The sequence below is a fragment of the Suillus clintonianus genome (genome assembly GCF_016758775.1).
Source record: "Suillus clintonianus strain FC179 chromosome Unknown DEU56scaffold_61, whole genome shotgun sequence".
Classification (NCBI taxonomy): Eukaryota; Fungi; Basidiomycota; class Agaricomycetes; order Boletales; family Suillaceae; genus Suillus; species Suillus clintonianus.
The window spans coordinates 169635-182884 of NW_024539285.1; the positions used below are offsets into that span (position 1 = coordinate 169635).

The 13250-nt window shown below is 48.5% G+C and overlaps 8 protein-coding genes across 8 annotated transcripts; 3 read left to right on the forward strand and 5 right to left on the reverse strand.

Moving 5' to 3' along the window:
• Positions 1–154: 154 nt before the first annotated feature.
• Positions 155–1339, reverse strand: DEU56DRAFT_816311 (PIN domain-like protein). The gene is made up of 5 exons (XM_041353836.1): positions 1168–1339; positions 1028–1117; positions 824–967; positions 604–758; positions 155–554 (listed from the first exon to the last, which is right to left on the reverse strand). Exons 1-5 carry the CDS (start codon positions 1253–1255, stop codon positions 204–206), a joined length of 828 nt encoding a protein of 275 aa, XP_041206137.1. The 5' UTR covers positions 1256–1339; the 3' UTR covers positions 155–203.
• A 56-nt stretch (positions 1340–1395) lies between these two features.
• On the forward strand, positions 1396–2407 carry DEU56DRAFT_872408 (uncharacterized protein; the record flags this gene model as incomplete). The annotated part of the gene is made up of 7 exons (XM_041355779.1): positions 1396–1448; positions 1498–1553; positions 1609–1693; positions 1742–1805; positions 1852–2091; positions 2141–2226; positions 2278–2407. 7 exons carry the CDS (start codon positions 1396–1398, stop codon positions 2405–2407), a joined length of 714 nt encoding a protein of 237 aa, XP_041206138.1.
• Positions 2070–3125, reverse strand: DEU56DRAFT_890385 (uncharacterized protein). Its single transcript, XM_041356281.1, has 4 exons — positions 2750–3125; positions 2626–2694; positions 2141–2580; positions 2070–2091 (listed from the first exon to the last, which is right to left on the reverse strand). The coding sequence occupies exons 1-3, from the start codon at positions 3088–3090 to the stop codon at positions 2472–2474; spliced, it is 519 nt and encodes a 172-aa protein (XP_041206139.1). The 5' UTR covers positions 3091–3125; the 3' UTR covers positions 2070–2091; positions 2141–2471.
• Positions 3126–3135: 10 nt separating this feature from the next.
• DEU56DRAFT_489219 (uncharacterized protein) lies at positions 3136–4489 on the forward strand. Its single transcript, XM_041346465.1, has 6 exons — positions 3136–3368; positions 3430–3537; positions 3589–3688; positions 3740–3799; positions 3846–4071; positions 4126–4489. The coding sequence occupies exons 1-6, from the start codon at positions 3177–3179 to the stop codon at positions 4199–4201; spliced, it is 762 nt and encodes a 253-aa protein (XP_041206140.1). The 5' UTR covers positions 3136–3176; the 3' UTR covers positions 4202–4489.
• Position 4490: 1 nt separating this feature from the next.
• On the reverse strand, positions 4491–6021 carry DEU56DRAFT_489271 (uncharacterized protein). Its single transcript, XM_041346466.1, has 6 exons — positions 5824–6021; positions 5559–5730; positions 5406–5496; positions 5179–5358; positions 5069–5129; positions 4491–5018 (listed from the first exon to the last, which is right to left on the reverse strand). The coding sequence occupies exons 2-6, from the start codon at positions 5621–5623 to the stop codon at positions 4579–4581; spliced, it is 837 nt and encodes a 278-aa protein (XP_041206141.1). The 5' UTR covers positions 5624–5730; positions 5824–6021; the 3' UTR covers positions 4491–4578.
• On the reverse strand, positions 5985–7680 carry DEU56DRAFT_489085 (NADH-cytochrome b5 reductase). Its single transcript, XM_041346464.1, has 7 exons — positions 7355–7680; positions 7199–7280; positions 6986–7142; positions 6517–6931; positions 6435–6462; positions 6322–6382; positions 5985–6268 (listed from the first exon to the last, which is right to left on the reverse strand). Exons 1-7 carry the CDS (start codon positions 7638–7640, stop codon positions 6254–6256), a joined length of 1044 nt encoding a protein of 347 aa, XP_041206142.1. The 5' UTR covers positions 7641–7680; the 3' UTR covers positions 5985–6253.
• Positions 7681–8923: 1243 nt separating this feature from the next.
• On the forward strand, positions 8924–11505 carry DEU56DRAFT_816328 (uncharacterized protein). Its single transcript, XM_041353838.1, has 3 exons — positions 8924–9948; positions 10000–10167; positions 10227–11505. The coding sequence occupies exons 1-3, from the start codon at positions 9125–9127 to the stop codon at positions 11326–11328; spliced, it is 2094 nt and encodes a 697-aa protein (XP_041206143.1). The 5' UTR covers positions 8924–9124; the 3' UTR covers positions 11329–11505.
• Positions 11506–12906, reverse strand: DEU56DRAFT_816333 (uncharacterized protein). Its single transcript, XM_041353839.1, has 10 exons — positions 12671–12906; positions 12597–12619; positions 12440–12541; positions 12343–12390; positions 12203–12292; positions 12118–12149; positions 12050–12059; positions 11925–11995; positions 11811–11876; positions 11506–11746 (listed from the first exon to the last, which is right to left on the reverse strand). Exons 1-10 carry the CDS (start codon positions 12828–12830, stop codon positions 11617–11619), a joined length of 732 nt encoding a protein of 243 aa, XP_041206144.1. The 5' UTR covers positions 12831–12906; the 3' UTR covers positions 11506–11616.
• Between the last annotated feature and the right edge of the window lie 344 nt (positions 12907–13250).

Below are 13250 nucleotides of genomic sequence, written 5' to 3' on the forward strand. Positions count from 1 at the left end.
GCTTCGTCTTCGTGGTGGATGTTAGTTTTGAATGTTGTCGTTGCATGCCTCTAGTTATGGACGTTGTATCATTACCCGGAACCTACTTTTGCGTTACACTTTGAATGTATACGCGTCTCCCGCAATCACATAGCACGATTTGCGAAACCTCAATCGGAATTCGGACCTTCTGAGATGAATAGGATAAAACCAGTATATCATGACTACGGTGAAGATGGGGGGACGATAGCGGCTTTTCTACGCCTTTTTCTTGTCCTGGTTGTGACAATGCTTTGAGCTCCATCAGTCATTCCAACACTCTGTTCTTCGTGCTTATCATCCTGAGTATCACGTTTCCGTTTTTGCCCTGGCAATCCAGCAGTGCTCGATGAAGTATCTGATGACTCGGTCTTGATTTTTTGCGGAGGCCGGGCAGAGGCTTCTGGATACTTTTGCTTCTTCTTGACGCTCAGAGGATTGGGCCCCTTTGGACCCTTCCTCTTCTTGGGCACTAGTTTATCTTGGAGTGCGGTTGCAAGCTTTGGGACGGACGAATGAAGCGATTGCTCGTCGGTCTAGCAGCAACGTCAATACAGACCTAATTGTATGTTTGAAAACTCCTACCAGCTCCTTGGCTTTCAGCGTAGCTTCGCTGGGTGGCTCGAGCACCATGACCGCGCGATTTATGTGAATTACGGGCACCGCGGGTATGATGCGCAGTGCATTGCGCAGGGATTGCGATTGCGTGGCGACAACATACCTGTGCTTGTTAGTGTCCCCTTGGTAAGTACGTACATTGATCAGATCCTGTAATGAGGGACCATAGAGATGAGACGAAGCGCACCTACTACGCTCAAGAGGCAGTCGACTCCAGGGATAGCCTCTCTATGGTTGCATTTGCGACGTTCGAACGTCTTTGCGAGGTCAACGGCAGGCTGTCGAGCCTTTCCTTGGAGATAAAGCTCCTGGATAGAGCATTGCGTGATCACTGAAAATACACTTGTCAGACGTTCAGCAAACGACACTGCGGGCGTGCGGAAAGACTCACTGGGCTTCACGTTTCCCTGGATCACGGTAGTAAACTGTTTTATGAGATCCTGCTTGGAATCTACAGCTATTTGGCACATTTCTGAGTCTACTGTGGAAGGACTTAGGGTGCTGCAATTGTTTGTCACACTATGGACATACCGAGGATCTGGTAAGGCTGTCTGAATCCGAAAGACATGCAGTACAGTTGCATTAGTTTTCGGTATGTCTTCGCCCTCTTTTGACGCATCTTGATCTACTGCTCAAGTGCACTGTGTGGAGGAGGCAGTAGTATTTGCACCGTATTGATTTTGTTATTTGGTGTTGTTGTCCAATGGCTTCCGACAACTCACTCAGCCGCCAAGCGTTTGACGCGTCAATAGTAACAAGATGCATATGGTGCGCACCCTTTCGTTGTTGAGCCTCCTCCTCTCGTGGTCGAGGTAAGTCTCATTACTTTGCCTCTACTACGTCACTTATTGTGTTCTCCAGTATCATATTGGCTGCGGAGCTGCAAGGATATATACAGTGGAATAAACTGTGTCCTAGTGAGTCTTCAGATGTATGAAATGCGTGGCAAACACCTCAGATCGCAGCAAACAGACTACGATGCGCTTTCATCCGCCAAGGTTCTTCTCGATGCAGGAAAGATGTCAGGACGCGTGACACGGAATGGAAACTTTTCAATGTAAGGCTGCGTTTCACTGGAGCACGTTCCCACCTCCAACTTGCGCAGACCAGATGTTCCCCAAGGGACATATGTTCTCTCTGTACTATCCCGTGATTATTCGTTTGACCACGTAAGCCCTCCCTTGCTGTTTTTGAGCAGTGCTCATAGACTCCTAGGTTCGGATAGATGTCTCTCCTTCTGAACCTCTGCCAGAAGTCCGGCCGTACATATTCGGCACTCCTCTCCTTACGACGGCCTCCTTTAACCTTCCTTACCCAATTGTGCTGACTCCCCGTCACAAGAACAGATACTTCTCGCCGCACGAATCCTTCAATCTCCTGGGGATGTTCCAGAGTCCAATGATGATGATCATGGTATTGACTGGCGTGATGATGCTAGCAATGCCCTACATCATGGTGAGCTTGATGCGTATATGGTTTGCTTTCTGTCCTCATGCTGGTGCAGAAACAATTGGACCCAGAAACACTTGACGGACTGAAAGGACAGCAAGGGAAGGCTGAGAAGTCCATCCAAAGTGGTGATCCCAGAGGGTATGTAACCATTTTATGCAACCCACGAGTTGACATGCCTATCTACAACAGGCTATCTGCTCTTCTTTCTGCAAATTCTGCTGGCGAGGAATCGAAAGCAAACACGCCTGTTGTAAAGTCCAATGCAGGCCCTTCAACGCTTCAACAACGGAAAGGTGGTAAAGGCAATAAACGCCGATGATGTATAGATTCCTACATTTCTCTCATAGAGGGGGAGAAGTAACTGTGGTACTACATGCGTGAATCTACGTCAAGCGACCCGGTGACTTGGGACGTGAGCTAGACCGAGATGGTAGGATATCACCAGCCTTTCCGATTCCGGGATAATCGAAGACGCAACGCAGGACCGCATTTCTGTGGAGATCAGAGCCAGAGACGCGACAATTAAATTGAGCAGACCTCTGTTTGAATCGAGCGACTATTGCTTGAGGATTCTGCAAGTAGGCATGGGATGACTCCATGCTCAAGCTGAGGAGTAACACTAAGGTCTTATCAAATTGACTGGCAAAAGTGAGCCACTTACTGGTCGTCAGAAGTGGACGCAACTTCTAAAACATACATATTGTCGTTCGTGCTGTGGTCCTCGTTGGCGCTGGCGCCAGGTGCCACGGACACCTTAACGCCCGTCACAGCCATATGACTAGAAGTGCTCTGCACTGTTGGTATATCTCCCTTCGCTGGATCATGATTCAGCACAAGGACATGCTCGTCAGGATGACGCGACAACAGTATCAAAGGCGAGTCATCCGCATAGCGATATTCTACGCTTGCGTGCACGAGGGAACTGGAACTAAGACCTGAGCTGTGCTGAAGAGATGAATGGGAGACCAAGAGATAGTAAGGCGGTTCCGTAGAAGTAGTCATGTTCCAGCAACGTCCGAGCCCTACAAGCTATAACCTGCTATGGCTTTACGTAATAAGCAATGAACCGTTGTCCACTCCTTAGTTGAATGCGAAAACTATCACTTCGAGCGCGGGCTTGGATCTCTGACATCTGTTATGCGCTCCTCGTTCTCGTTACCGGTTGTTTCTTTGCCATATCATGTGCTGCATTGTTGTCACAAGCAGTCAGAACTTCACCACTCAGGTCTTGGACGAACAACGGGGATGCTGTGATAATTGCAGCGACATACGTGCTCGTGGTAAGCTTTGTTCGCGACATGTAGGTAGCCTTTCTTGATGGCATTGTTCAATTACCTGTAGTGCATCATATCCATCGCCTTCTGTGTAAAACGGCGAATTGCGGTGCGTCGCCGATTGCAGAGGATTTCGAAGACGCACCTCTCGATCGCTAGGAGCGAAGTCCCTCAGGTGCGTCATATCGAGTTTCCACATGTAGGCGTAGCTCTGAATACCTATAAGCCCGTTCATGAGTATATTTCACAAGAATTTGCGCGTTCTTGCTTGGTGTCATATGAATCCCAGCCACGCAACACAGTTCACAGCGGGTGGGGCCGACCAGGTAAGCATGGGATTAGGTTCTTCTGATCGTGGATTTCCAAACGCACGGCAGGCACCATACTTAGCGGTATTCGTTTTCGACGCGCTCTTCTTGATACGATCGCGGAAATTGGTGAGCAACACTACTTCCGCAAATTATGTGGCTTTGATCTGGTCAGACGCCGGAGCACGTCTCGTTATACCCAGTCATCCAATTTTGAAGCCCCATGCACGCATGCTGCATCATTTCAGGTTTCTCCTACCGCTCTTACCAAAGGATGAAGAAGGCCTCTCAGAATTGCACTACTACGATTCAGCCATACAACTTGCGCGAACGGTGGACAGGGAACCGACGGAAGAAGAATACCAGCGGGGAATGGATGCTGTCGGCTCCATTCTACATATGTGCGTATCATTTCGGTGTTTGTCTTAAAACGTCGTACTTATCGTCACACACAGTTTGCGGGAGTGCAGGTCGCAGATGCTGGAAGAGTCCAGGATGCAAATCAATACTAAGCAAAACTTGATGTCATGAAGGCTACGTCCTAGATGACCCAGAGCCGGTCCATGTCCACTAACTCTATATCGCATGGATCGCTTAGAGCTGGATATTTCTATAACACCTGCCGTACTTAAATATATTGCACGCAACTACTTTCAAGCATATCCACATGCCACCTAATTTATACCAGCATAATACAACCTTCGCAGGGCAATCGCCATCAACGAGAGACGATCTCTGAATAGTGCAGCTGGCCAATGGCCACAGTAGGAGTATGAATCTTCGATGTCAATCTCATATATCACTGATTTTTCGAAGAATTGGTAAATCTTGCACCTCATAGCGCGCGGTTGAGTTCACCGCTGCATATTATGAAATTATCTGATCGATCCACAATCTAGGATACGCATTCAATGCAGTCCATTGGCATACACATCTTGCCAACTCTTCCTCCTGCTCCATGCTGTCCAGTATGACACAACTCTTTCCGGAGTTGGCTTGCCCAGCTCCTTCTCAATAGAATGCACCCCATCTCTGCTTGAGTCTCCTCCACCAGCGGCAAAGACAATGCGTGCCAGCCAAGCTGCAAGATGGAAGTCATCTTCACCGGGTATGTCGCCTCCAAGGAAACCACTCTCCGGAAGGATGTCAGGGAGTTCGTCTAGAATGAAGGCCTTCAAGGTGTCCCAATGAACCCTAGAAATTTCGAAGAAGCCGTTCTTGACGTTCTCTGGTGCCTTGGCTTGGTAGATCGACAGAACCTTGCCATTCTCAGCGACCTTTGCGTCATAAAAGTTCCGGTGATCAACGCTTTGGGGGGTTCCTGAGTGCTTTGACAATGCGTTTTGACCTAGGGCAGATGAGGTGGGCTAGGTACAGGGGTAGCTCTGCGGTACTTACGGTTTTGGACGAACGTCATAGAATGTCCAGACGCTTTGCTTCGTAGTTCGTCCTCGTGGCGCTGAAAGTTATCAATGAGACATACTCTATTTGCTAGGAATGTGTCTTACGGCTGACAGCAAGGGGAAATTCGGGTCGTATTGCTCTTGGTGAATTTTGCTCATGAACTCAGTCCCAGGGGCGACGGTGGCACGGTTACTAGCATGGGCCACGAGGTACGATGTGACTTTAGCGGTACTGGTGTATGCCTCTCCTCCGGCTTCGAGGGTCGGCACTGTCCCTTGGGGATTCTGGTAGAGTGATTAGCGGTCAATATTTTCGTAGGATGAAAACATACAATATCCAGGAAGGCAGGAGCGAAATTCTCCCCCTCTGCAAGGTTCACAACCTTCTTCTCGACATCGTCCTGAGTATATCCCAACTCGATCCTAGGATGGTATTAGCGTTCAAGCTTGGACATAGCGCATATGTCTGGAAAACCGAAGCTCACAAGGCAAGCTCTGGCGCGGCAGCCCAGACCGAATGACCGAATGTGTACAGGATGGGTTTGGACATTTGGCAATGGAAAATATTAGAATGGTATGAGAGATAGTGATAGTCGGGTACAGAGGATGCTCGTGTACTCAAGGGACTGTTTCATGTCGCCTAGTCCGACCGTCGGTCTGAAAGGTGATGATGTCACAGACAGTCAAGCAACAAAGAATCACGAGATCTGTAAGCTGAATCTGATTCAATATGAATATATGAATGCTGACCGAAGCACAGCTGTGACAGTGCAGTGCTAGCTGAGCACTGGTGCTGATATATCGATAGGTTAAGGTATCAAGGAGCGAGGCTTGGGAGCTGGTTTGCGTTAGGCTGCATCATGGCGATCATGATTGCAACGTGGGTTCGCTTCAGTGGCGGCCATGCAGTCCAACCAACTTGAACCCAACTTTTTACTGCAAGATACTTCGCCTATAGCTACCTGAGCTCATATAGGCATAAAAAAAGCATGATGTCGTGTGGTTTAGGCATTGAATCAATGATCGACGGTCTGTGCCTTCCGCCACTACACTTGCAGCTCGACGAGGTGTTTGCTCCTAAACCGCGCTTCAATTCACGTCCCGGTAGGTATCAAACCAAAGCCCAACTCTATGAATCTGATTACATTGCCAAATTCACTCAAGGCAAACTCAATTTTATCTAAAAAGCAAAAATCTGCGAATTGATATCAGCAGATGAACATCAGCGTTTAACTGACGCTTAATTACCTGGTCCTCCAGTTTGCTGATTGTGCGAGGAGCATCGTAATTGAGCTCCGCAAGATGTTTTCTAGAAAGTATCTGTTAATAGTTGGTCAAAGTCAAATATAAATTCCGCTTACTTCATAGCAGCTATCATCGGTGGTGGACCTGAATGATAATCATCAGCCACTTGTAACGTGTAAGAACGAACTCCTGACTGACCGCACATGAGAACCTTGATATCATGATTTGACGAAGGCATGTGTTTTTCGATCTGGTCCTTGGATACAAAACCCGTGCCACCAGTCCAGCCTTGCGGAGGATTGTTGAGTACATAGTAAACCTGGAAACGGTTGGAATGGGCCGCAGCGAGAGCATCAAGTTCCTTCTTCAGAAGAATGTCCTCAAAGTTAACGTTGGCGTAGATGAGGCTGAGCTTCGTCGTGTCTTCGGGGTTCTTCAAGGCAGCACGGATGATCTGTAGCATGGGGGTAATACCGGTACCACCCGCAATCATACCGATCTCGCGAGAAAGCGTGGGGGTATACTTAAAGGCGCCCTTCGGGCCACGAATGCGGACCTTGTCGCCAATCTTAAGAAGAGAGACGTAGCGCGAAATGTTGCCCTTTTCATATGCCTGGAGCCCGAATAAGAATTGCTGTCCAAGTCTCAAGTGAAAACGGCGACTTACCTTGATCAGAAGGTCGAAGTGGCCGAGGTTGTCGTCGCTGCTGGTCGGGGTATAGCTACGCATGACATCCTTTCCGTTAATCTCTGCCGAAACCGAAATATGCTGTCCAATGGGCAGGCCAAGGACATCCTGCGGGTGAGGCAGGGCAAATCGGTAGCTATGCGGCCAAGCGGTCATTCATGGTTAGCATGAAGGACACGCAATTGAACGCACATGGCGGTATTGGGCGATATCACGATCTTTTCCTTGAGTGAGAACTCTTGCCAAACTTGGGGGTTCAGTACCGGCTTCCGTTCTACATTAGTAACGCAATTAGCAGAAAGACGACATGCCAGTGAGAATGAACAGCCATTCAGACCGCGAACGCACTGGACGAAGACCCGAATTTAACAAAGATGAACGCGCTGCTGGCCACGGCCAGTGCCAAAGCGATCACTTGTGTGTACGAACTGTCGATTCCGAACGCCATTTGAGTCCTGCTGGTATCGTCAGAGAACTGGGTAGTATCGAGTTTTGGTTCTAATCCAATAAGTATAAGACGAGAGACGTCGTAACCAGCTTCTCTGAGCCTTTCTCGCAGCCAATGAAAGCTAAATACAAGGATAGAGAGCGTCGAAAGGAACGAGACAACAAACAGAGCTTGCTGGGAGTTCATTTTCAAGGTTTCACAAGTAACACGTCAACTTAGGAACGACACGTAAAAGCTTCCGAGAGGGTTAACTCTATATAGTAACCTGCTGTCTCGTACTACTGTTTCAGCTTACATATACATATGGGACTAAGAGAAATGCTTAACCAGACTTGGTCCTCTCTTTGAGCAGGGAACTAAGAGAAATGCTGAACCAGACTTGGTCCTCACGATACTCTATCTTCGAGCACTAGGGAAAACACTTATAATATGAGTGTGCCAGTGTGATCCCAACGAACTTGAGAATCAGAACATGGGAATAACCTAGAAAAAAGTAAGCGGTCGAGAACCCATGAACTGTTGATTGATTTTAACTCTGCCAGGAAGTGTCCTGCAGGTCCCAGGACTATAGAGTCCACATGCCAGCTAACTTGAACGGCGTACGGGTAAGGCGGAGCTAATAGTGGTTTTGAAGAGAAATTTGACTTGACGGTGCAAGTTTCAACGGCTTCATATAGCGCCGAACAACGAGTACTCTGCGATCGCCGGGCTCTCGTCAAGATACTTGATCTTGATCGTGCAATGGATCCCAGAGCCTGAGTTAAGGAGAAGTGGAGCGTCAGAAATCCACGCCGCCGCCCAACATGTAGTTGATAATCATGAATTAACATGCACCGGAGCCTCGGACACGGCCATCTTTGCCCCAAGCGACGAGCCTTGGCAGGCCTTGGCTGAGTAGTTCAGGCCACTCGGCTGGTGACGCGTGATCTCCAAGTAGAATAACGTAGAATAAAAGTTATATTATTGGCCTAGGGTGAGTGGTAACGGATAGTATGGACACTGCTCGGGGGTTGGCGAGGAGATGAACTTGTCCATCTCAAGTATTCATCTGGAGGGCGTCTAAGTGAAGAAAGGAGATTGGGTGATAACGCATGTTGGATATTGGCAATAAGATCGGATCGATGCGCCGCAGTCGGACGGACTTTGAGCTTCGAAATGCGTGGAGCTTGAAGGAGCTCCTCAGCCGAGAGGTCAGTGTTTTGAGAAGACTTGTCTCGAGATCTGGTCGTGTTCGTAGAAGTTCCGGAACTGAAATACATGAACGTTGAACGTCCGCCGACGTTATCTGGTAAAATTAATGTAGCGGACCCGGTATAAGCGATCGGAAAGGAGGATACCACGTTCCGCACAGTAGTGATGCCACTAGTGGTGCATCACGATGGGCTGTGAATACTGCGACCACAAGGCTAACCAAACAAATACAAAGAATCGATTATGTAAGTAACCAACATAACTTTTGTCTTCCCCTTCTACTCCCTTGTCCTCTAGCTATCATCCGTCTTTTGCCGACGGTTTCCATCTTAAATTCTTATTTTCTTTTCTTTCTGTATCATCGTTTCTTTTACTGATTTTTATAGGCAACGGGGATCTTTTCTCTCTTTGATCAATCTTATCGCGCCTGCAGGCAAGGTGACACGCTGGTCGTGTAATTCATATCTTTGACTCCTGTCATGCAATCTACCAAAATTCAATATTTACCGCAGTTGGTCCAGGCGTCATCCATGACCACACGCAAAAGATGTCCCCCCACAGCCCTCCGCATTGACACTCCTGCTGAACACAGTCCCCTTATAGTCCTCGCAACCGACGAGGCTAGCTCTCCATCTGCCCATTCTTCCGCTTCCGATTCCGCATCAAGCCCTCAGCTTCTTGCACATAAAAAACCAAGGTCCCTCAGAAACATGAAAAATCTCTCAATTAATCTTCCATCGGCTCAATCTTCCTCAAATTCTCTCGCCTCACCACTCTCTGATACTCTCAGCGCTGTCGACACACAGCAAGACGTCCACCAGAGTATTCGTCCGAGACGGCCATCTGTCCTCTCCTTGCCAAATACTGCTATAACGACTGCCCTTCATCGAACAGATGAAGATGGCTCTCCCACAGCACCATATACGAATGGTCCCATCCAAATTCTTCCCGGGATCTGGCTTGGTTCTGAGGACAATGCGCGAGATTGGCAAGGCCTCCTGGAGCGCCGGATCAAAGCGATCCTCAACGTTGCAAAAGAAGTCACATCACCCTTTGATTCTTCTGCTGCGCAACCCCTTCGACCCTTCGCATCTACTCCCAATCTTAGTTACAACGCATCCAAGGCAATGCAATCGACGGCTTCGACATATTACCCTGCTCATATTCCATCTGGGCGTCCAGGCATGCATTACTTGAAGTTGCCTTGGTCTCACGGACAGGCAGATCTCGTTCATGAAGGATTTCCTACAGCTATGGCTTTTGTAGATGCTGCACTGAATCGTCAAGAAGGCGTACTCATCCAGTGCGTAGTTTCGTAGATGTGTTGGATCCATAGCCCTCATGTCACGTGCAGTTGTCAATGCGGTATCTCTCGCTCGGCCACAATGGTCATCGCTCTTGTCATGCGCGCCGCTGCCATGTGTTTACCTAACGTACCCCCTGAGGTGTGGCAGCTGAAAGGCATGCAAGCCGCATACTCGTTTGTAAAAGAGAAAAGTAAGCACGTTGGTCCAAATATGTCGTAAGCAAGCCTCGATTCTTGCCACATTGTCTTCGATTTCAATGCGGTTTTAATTTTAGTCTCATTTACCAATTATTGGAATATGAAAAGGCCCTCAAAGGTGGCGGTCCCTCGCCCGCTGAATCAGACAAGTCTTCTTTCATCAGTGAAGAAGAAAAGGAGTGGGGTCGTCGCCGTAACGCGTACGGTAATGATGAAACGGATGACCGAGACGATGTTATCCAACAGGAGGCTAAAGATCTCGACCGGGCTATGGAAGAACGCATAATAGCAAGGAAACCTTCGGTATCCTCCGTTGCCTCGTCATCGGGGGTGGGCATGGGTCCGGCGTGGCGTAGCCGATATGGGCGCAAGCGAACTGGCTCAGTTGCCAGCATCCATACCACCGGCAGCGTCCTGAGCGAGGATTTGGTTGAAGCGGATGAAGAGCAAGAGCTCTTAGGAATTGGTGGGGGCTTTGATGAAGCCACCGAACCCCGAAGAAGTCCGTGTTTGTCATTGTCCAGCGAATCTCCTGGCGCAAGCGAACCTAGTACTCAACCTTCGTCTTGTAAAGCTCCACTCCATCGCCCATCCTTACGAAGCAAATCGTTTGATCCTGTGCCTTCTGCACCTGCAACGAAACTTGCGTTCAATATTCATCCACCTCCAGCTACGGCAGTGCAATCGACTTTCAACTTCCCTGCGGGCAAGGGCAAGCGGCGACCGCCACCGTTGGGCATACTACCCCCAGTTCCCCCATCCCCAATCACACCCATTGCTGTGCAAGATAGTCAAGAGACACCTCGTACCCGTCGCCGGACGCCGGCTCGTAAACCAGCGCCACCCCCGCTCAAACTCCGCGGAAATACCACTCAATTTACATTTCCCCCGAAAATTACCCCACCTCGACAGCTTATCGCTGCGACACCCTCTCAGACTCTGTTTGTCTTTCCACCTTCGCCCAGACATGTCACGACCGCATTGCGCACGCCATCCACTATGACTGTAACATCTAATGTACAGAACATCGCCTACCCATTCCCATCGGCACACACCCCTCGAGTATCCACCTCCCGCTCTCATGGTCGTGTGAGGTCTTTCATTGGCGTCGGGACTTCATTGGCGCCGACAACGGCGTATTCCCGTGTCGATGCTCGAGGTTGGGTTGGGTTGGAATAAATGATAGGTCTGTGACCCTGTTTCCTTTCATTCATGAATGCGTTGGCAGAAAGGCATAAATGACGCATGTTGTATCACCCATTTTGATCTGTTACGTAGGCAGTTATTCGCATTTCGTTTTTGTCCCTGTTTTCACATTCGCATTCATTGCTTTCAACTTCGTGTTCATTGTTTTCATTTTGGACTGTCAGCATTTATTATTGCAACTTTCGCACTTGTGTAACATCATCAGCTATATCACACTGGCCTTTGGAATCAAGTATGACGAATGATCCTTCAATGATCCATTCATCCGAACAATCTCCCGAAACTGTTCTTCATAGCTCCGCCCAGAATCTGCCCGCCTATGCCCCCCATTCCCATATTCCATCCAGATGATGCAATACCATTGGCCCATCTTTGTTTTGCATCTCTGTCTCTGGAAGTGGCGTTTCTAAGCATTGAGCATTCCAAAATAAAACAACAAAATAAATAACACTGACGCATAGGTGAATCCAACGGCATTGGTAAGATTGAAGACAAGGGCTAGAACCACGATGGGAACAAACCTGGCATATTAAGCAACAAGCTGAATGAAACGCTTTATTCTAACTCACGAGAGGCTGAAACGGATGACGGAGACTACGAAGAGCAGCAACCAGAGTGCTGGAAACACGTAAAGGGCTATCTGCAAAGTCGCATGTGCAGGTGAGAAGCATGAATGTCAGAAGTTCTGGCTTACCCAGAACATCCTATCCACGCCATATGGTTAGGCCAAACTTGACCATTGTCAATGAAAATGAGACGCACTTAGCATCCACCGGATTGGCTGGTCTTGATGGCTGGTAGCGACGAATGAGACAGTTAGCAGCAAAAAATATAAGTTCTCTCGTACGTCTCTGCTCTCGAATACCCAATAGCTCTCCCCATCGTCGTCCACCTGGTTCCAGAAACGCAGACCAACAAGGGTACGTCCAGCAACGTTCTTTGCACATCTTAGTCTGTTGTCAGAGAATGAGCCTCGCAAAAGCTTACTCTACAATTCCAGAAGTCCATTGCAAGTAAGACCACTACCACCACCGTCTATGCGCACTCAGTAAGGAACGAGACATGCGAAAGGTCTGTCACTCACGGAAAGGACATAATTGCTTGTCAACAGTCCACATAATATGTACACAGTGATGGCGGATGTCCTGAAGAAATAAAGGCAAAACAAAGCTGCAGGGTGTGCAGACTGATTGCAGCGGAGAGTCAGTCGAACAAGTCAACACGTTGCTGTGGATTCAGACCTGTCTCAATATACTAGCAATGCCTGTAAGTTGTTATTGAAGACAACAAAAGAACATTCTATGGACATGCAAACCTGATTCTGCATCGGCTGGAGTGGAGGCCATATTATTGGTAGGTGTCAATACTACCGGAGGTCGGGCGTTGGATGTAGTGTTTCCGAGTCTAGATGAAGCCTGCACCGTCGACGGATCATCTGGTTCAATGGTCTGTAGTAATGGTATGTTCGCGCTCATTGTTGGTGAAGCTCGAGAGGAGTCGTGGTCTGACGATCTAGTACATCATGTCAATACTAGGGTATGGTTGTGTTTGTTAGTCACAACAAACGTGTCCAGTTACCATTAACTCTCATGAACGGAACACTGCAGGCCGACGAAGCTACACCTCTGTTATCAGGGTCACATATAAGTGTCATGGAGCATCGTCCTGCTGTACTTCCTGCGGTGCGTCGGTACCGGTTGGGGGGCTCGAACGCCGATGATACATTGGATTCGCAATATACGTTTCCATCTGACGCTGAACGGATTGCATTTCTGTTGCTCGTCCAACTACACTACAATGAATCACAGTACAATGTCCTAAACGACTCTTCAGATATTTGGGAAAACTGGCAGCATACTAGAGGTGCTTTGGCTGTTGCTGAGGACACCGGACGA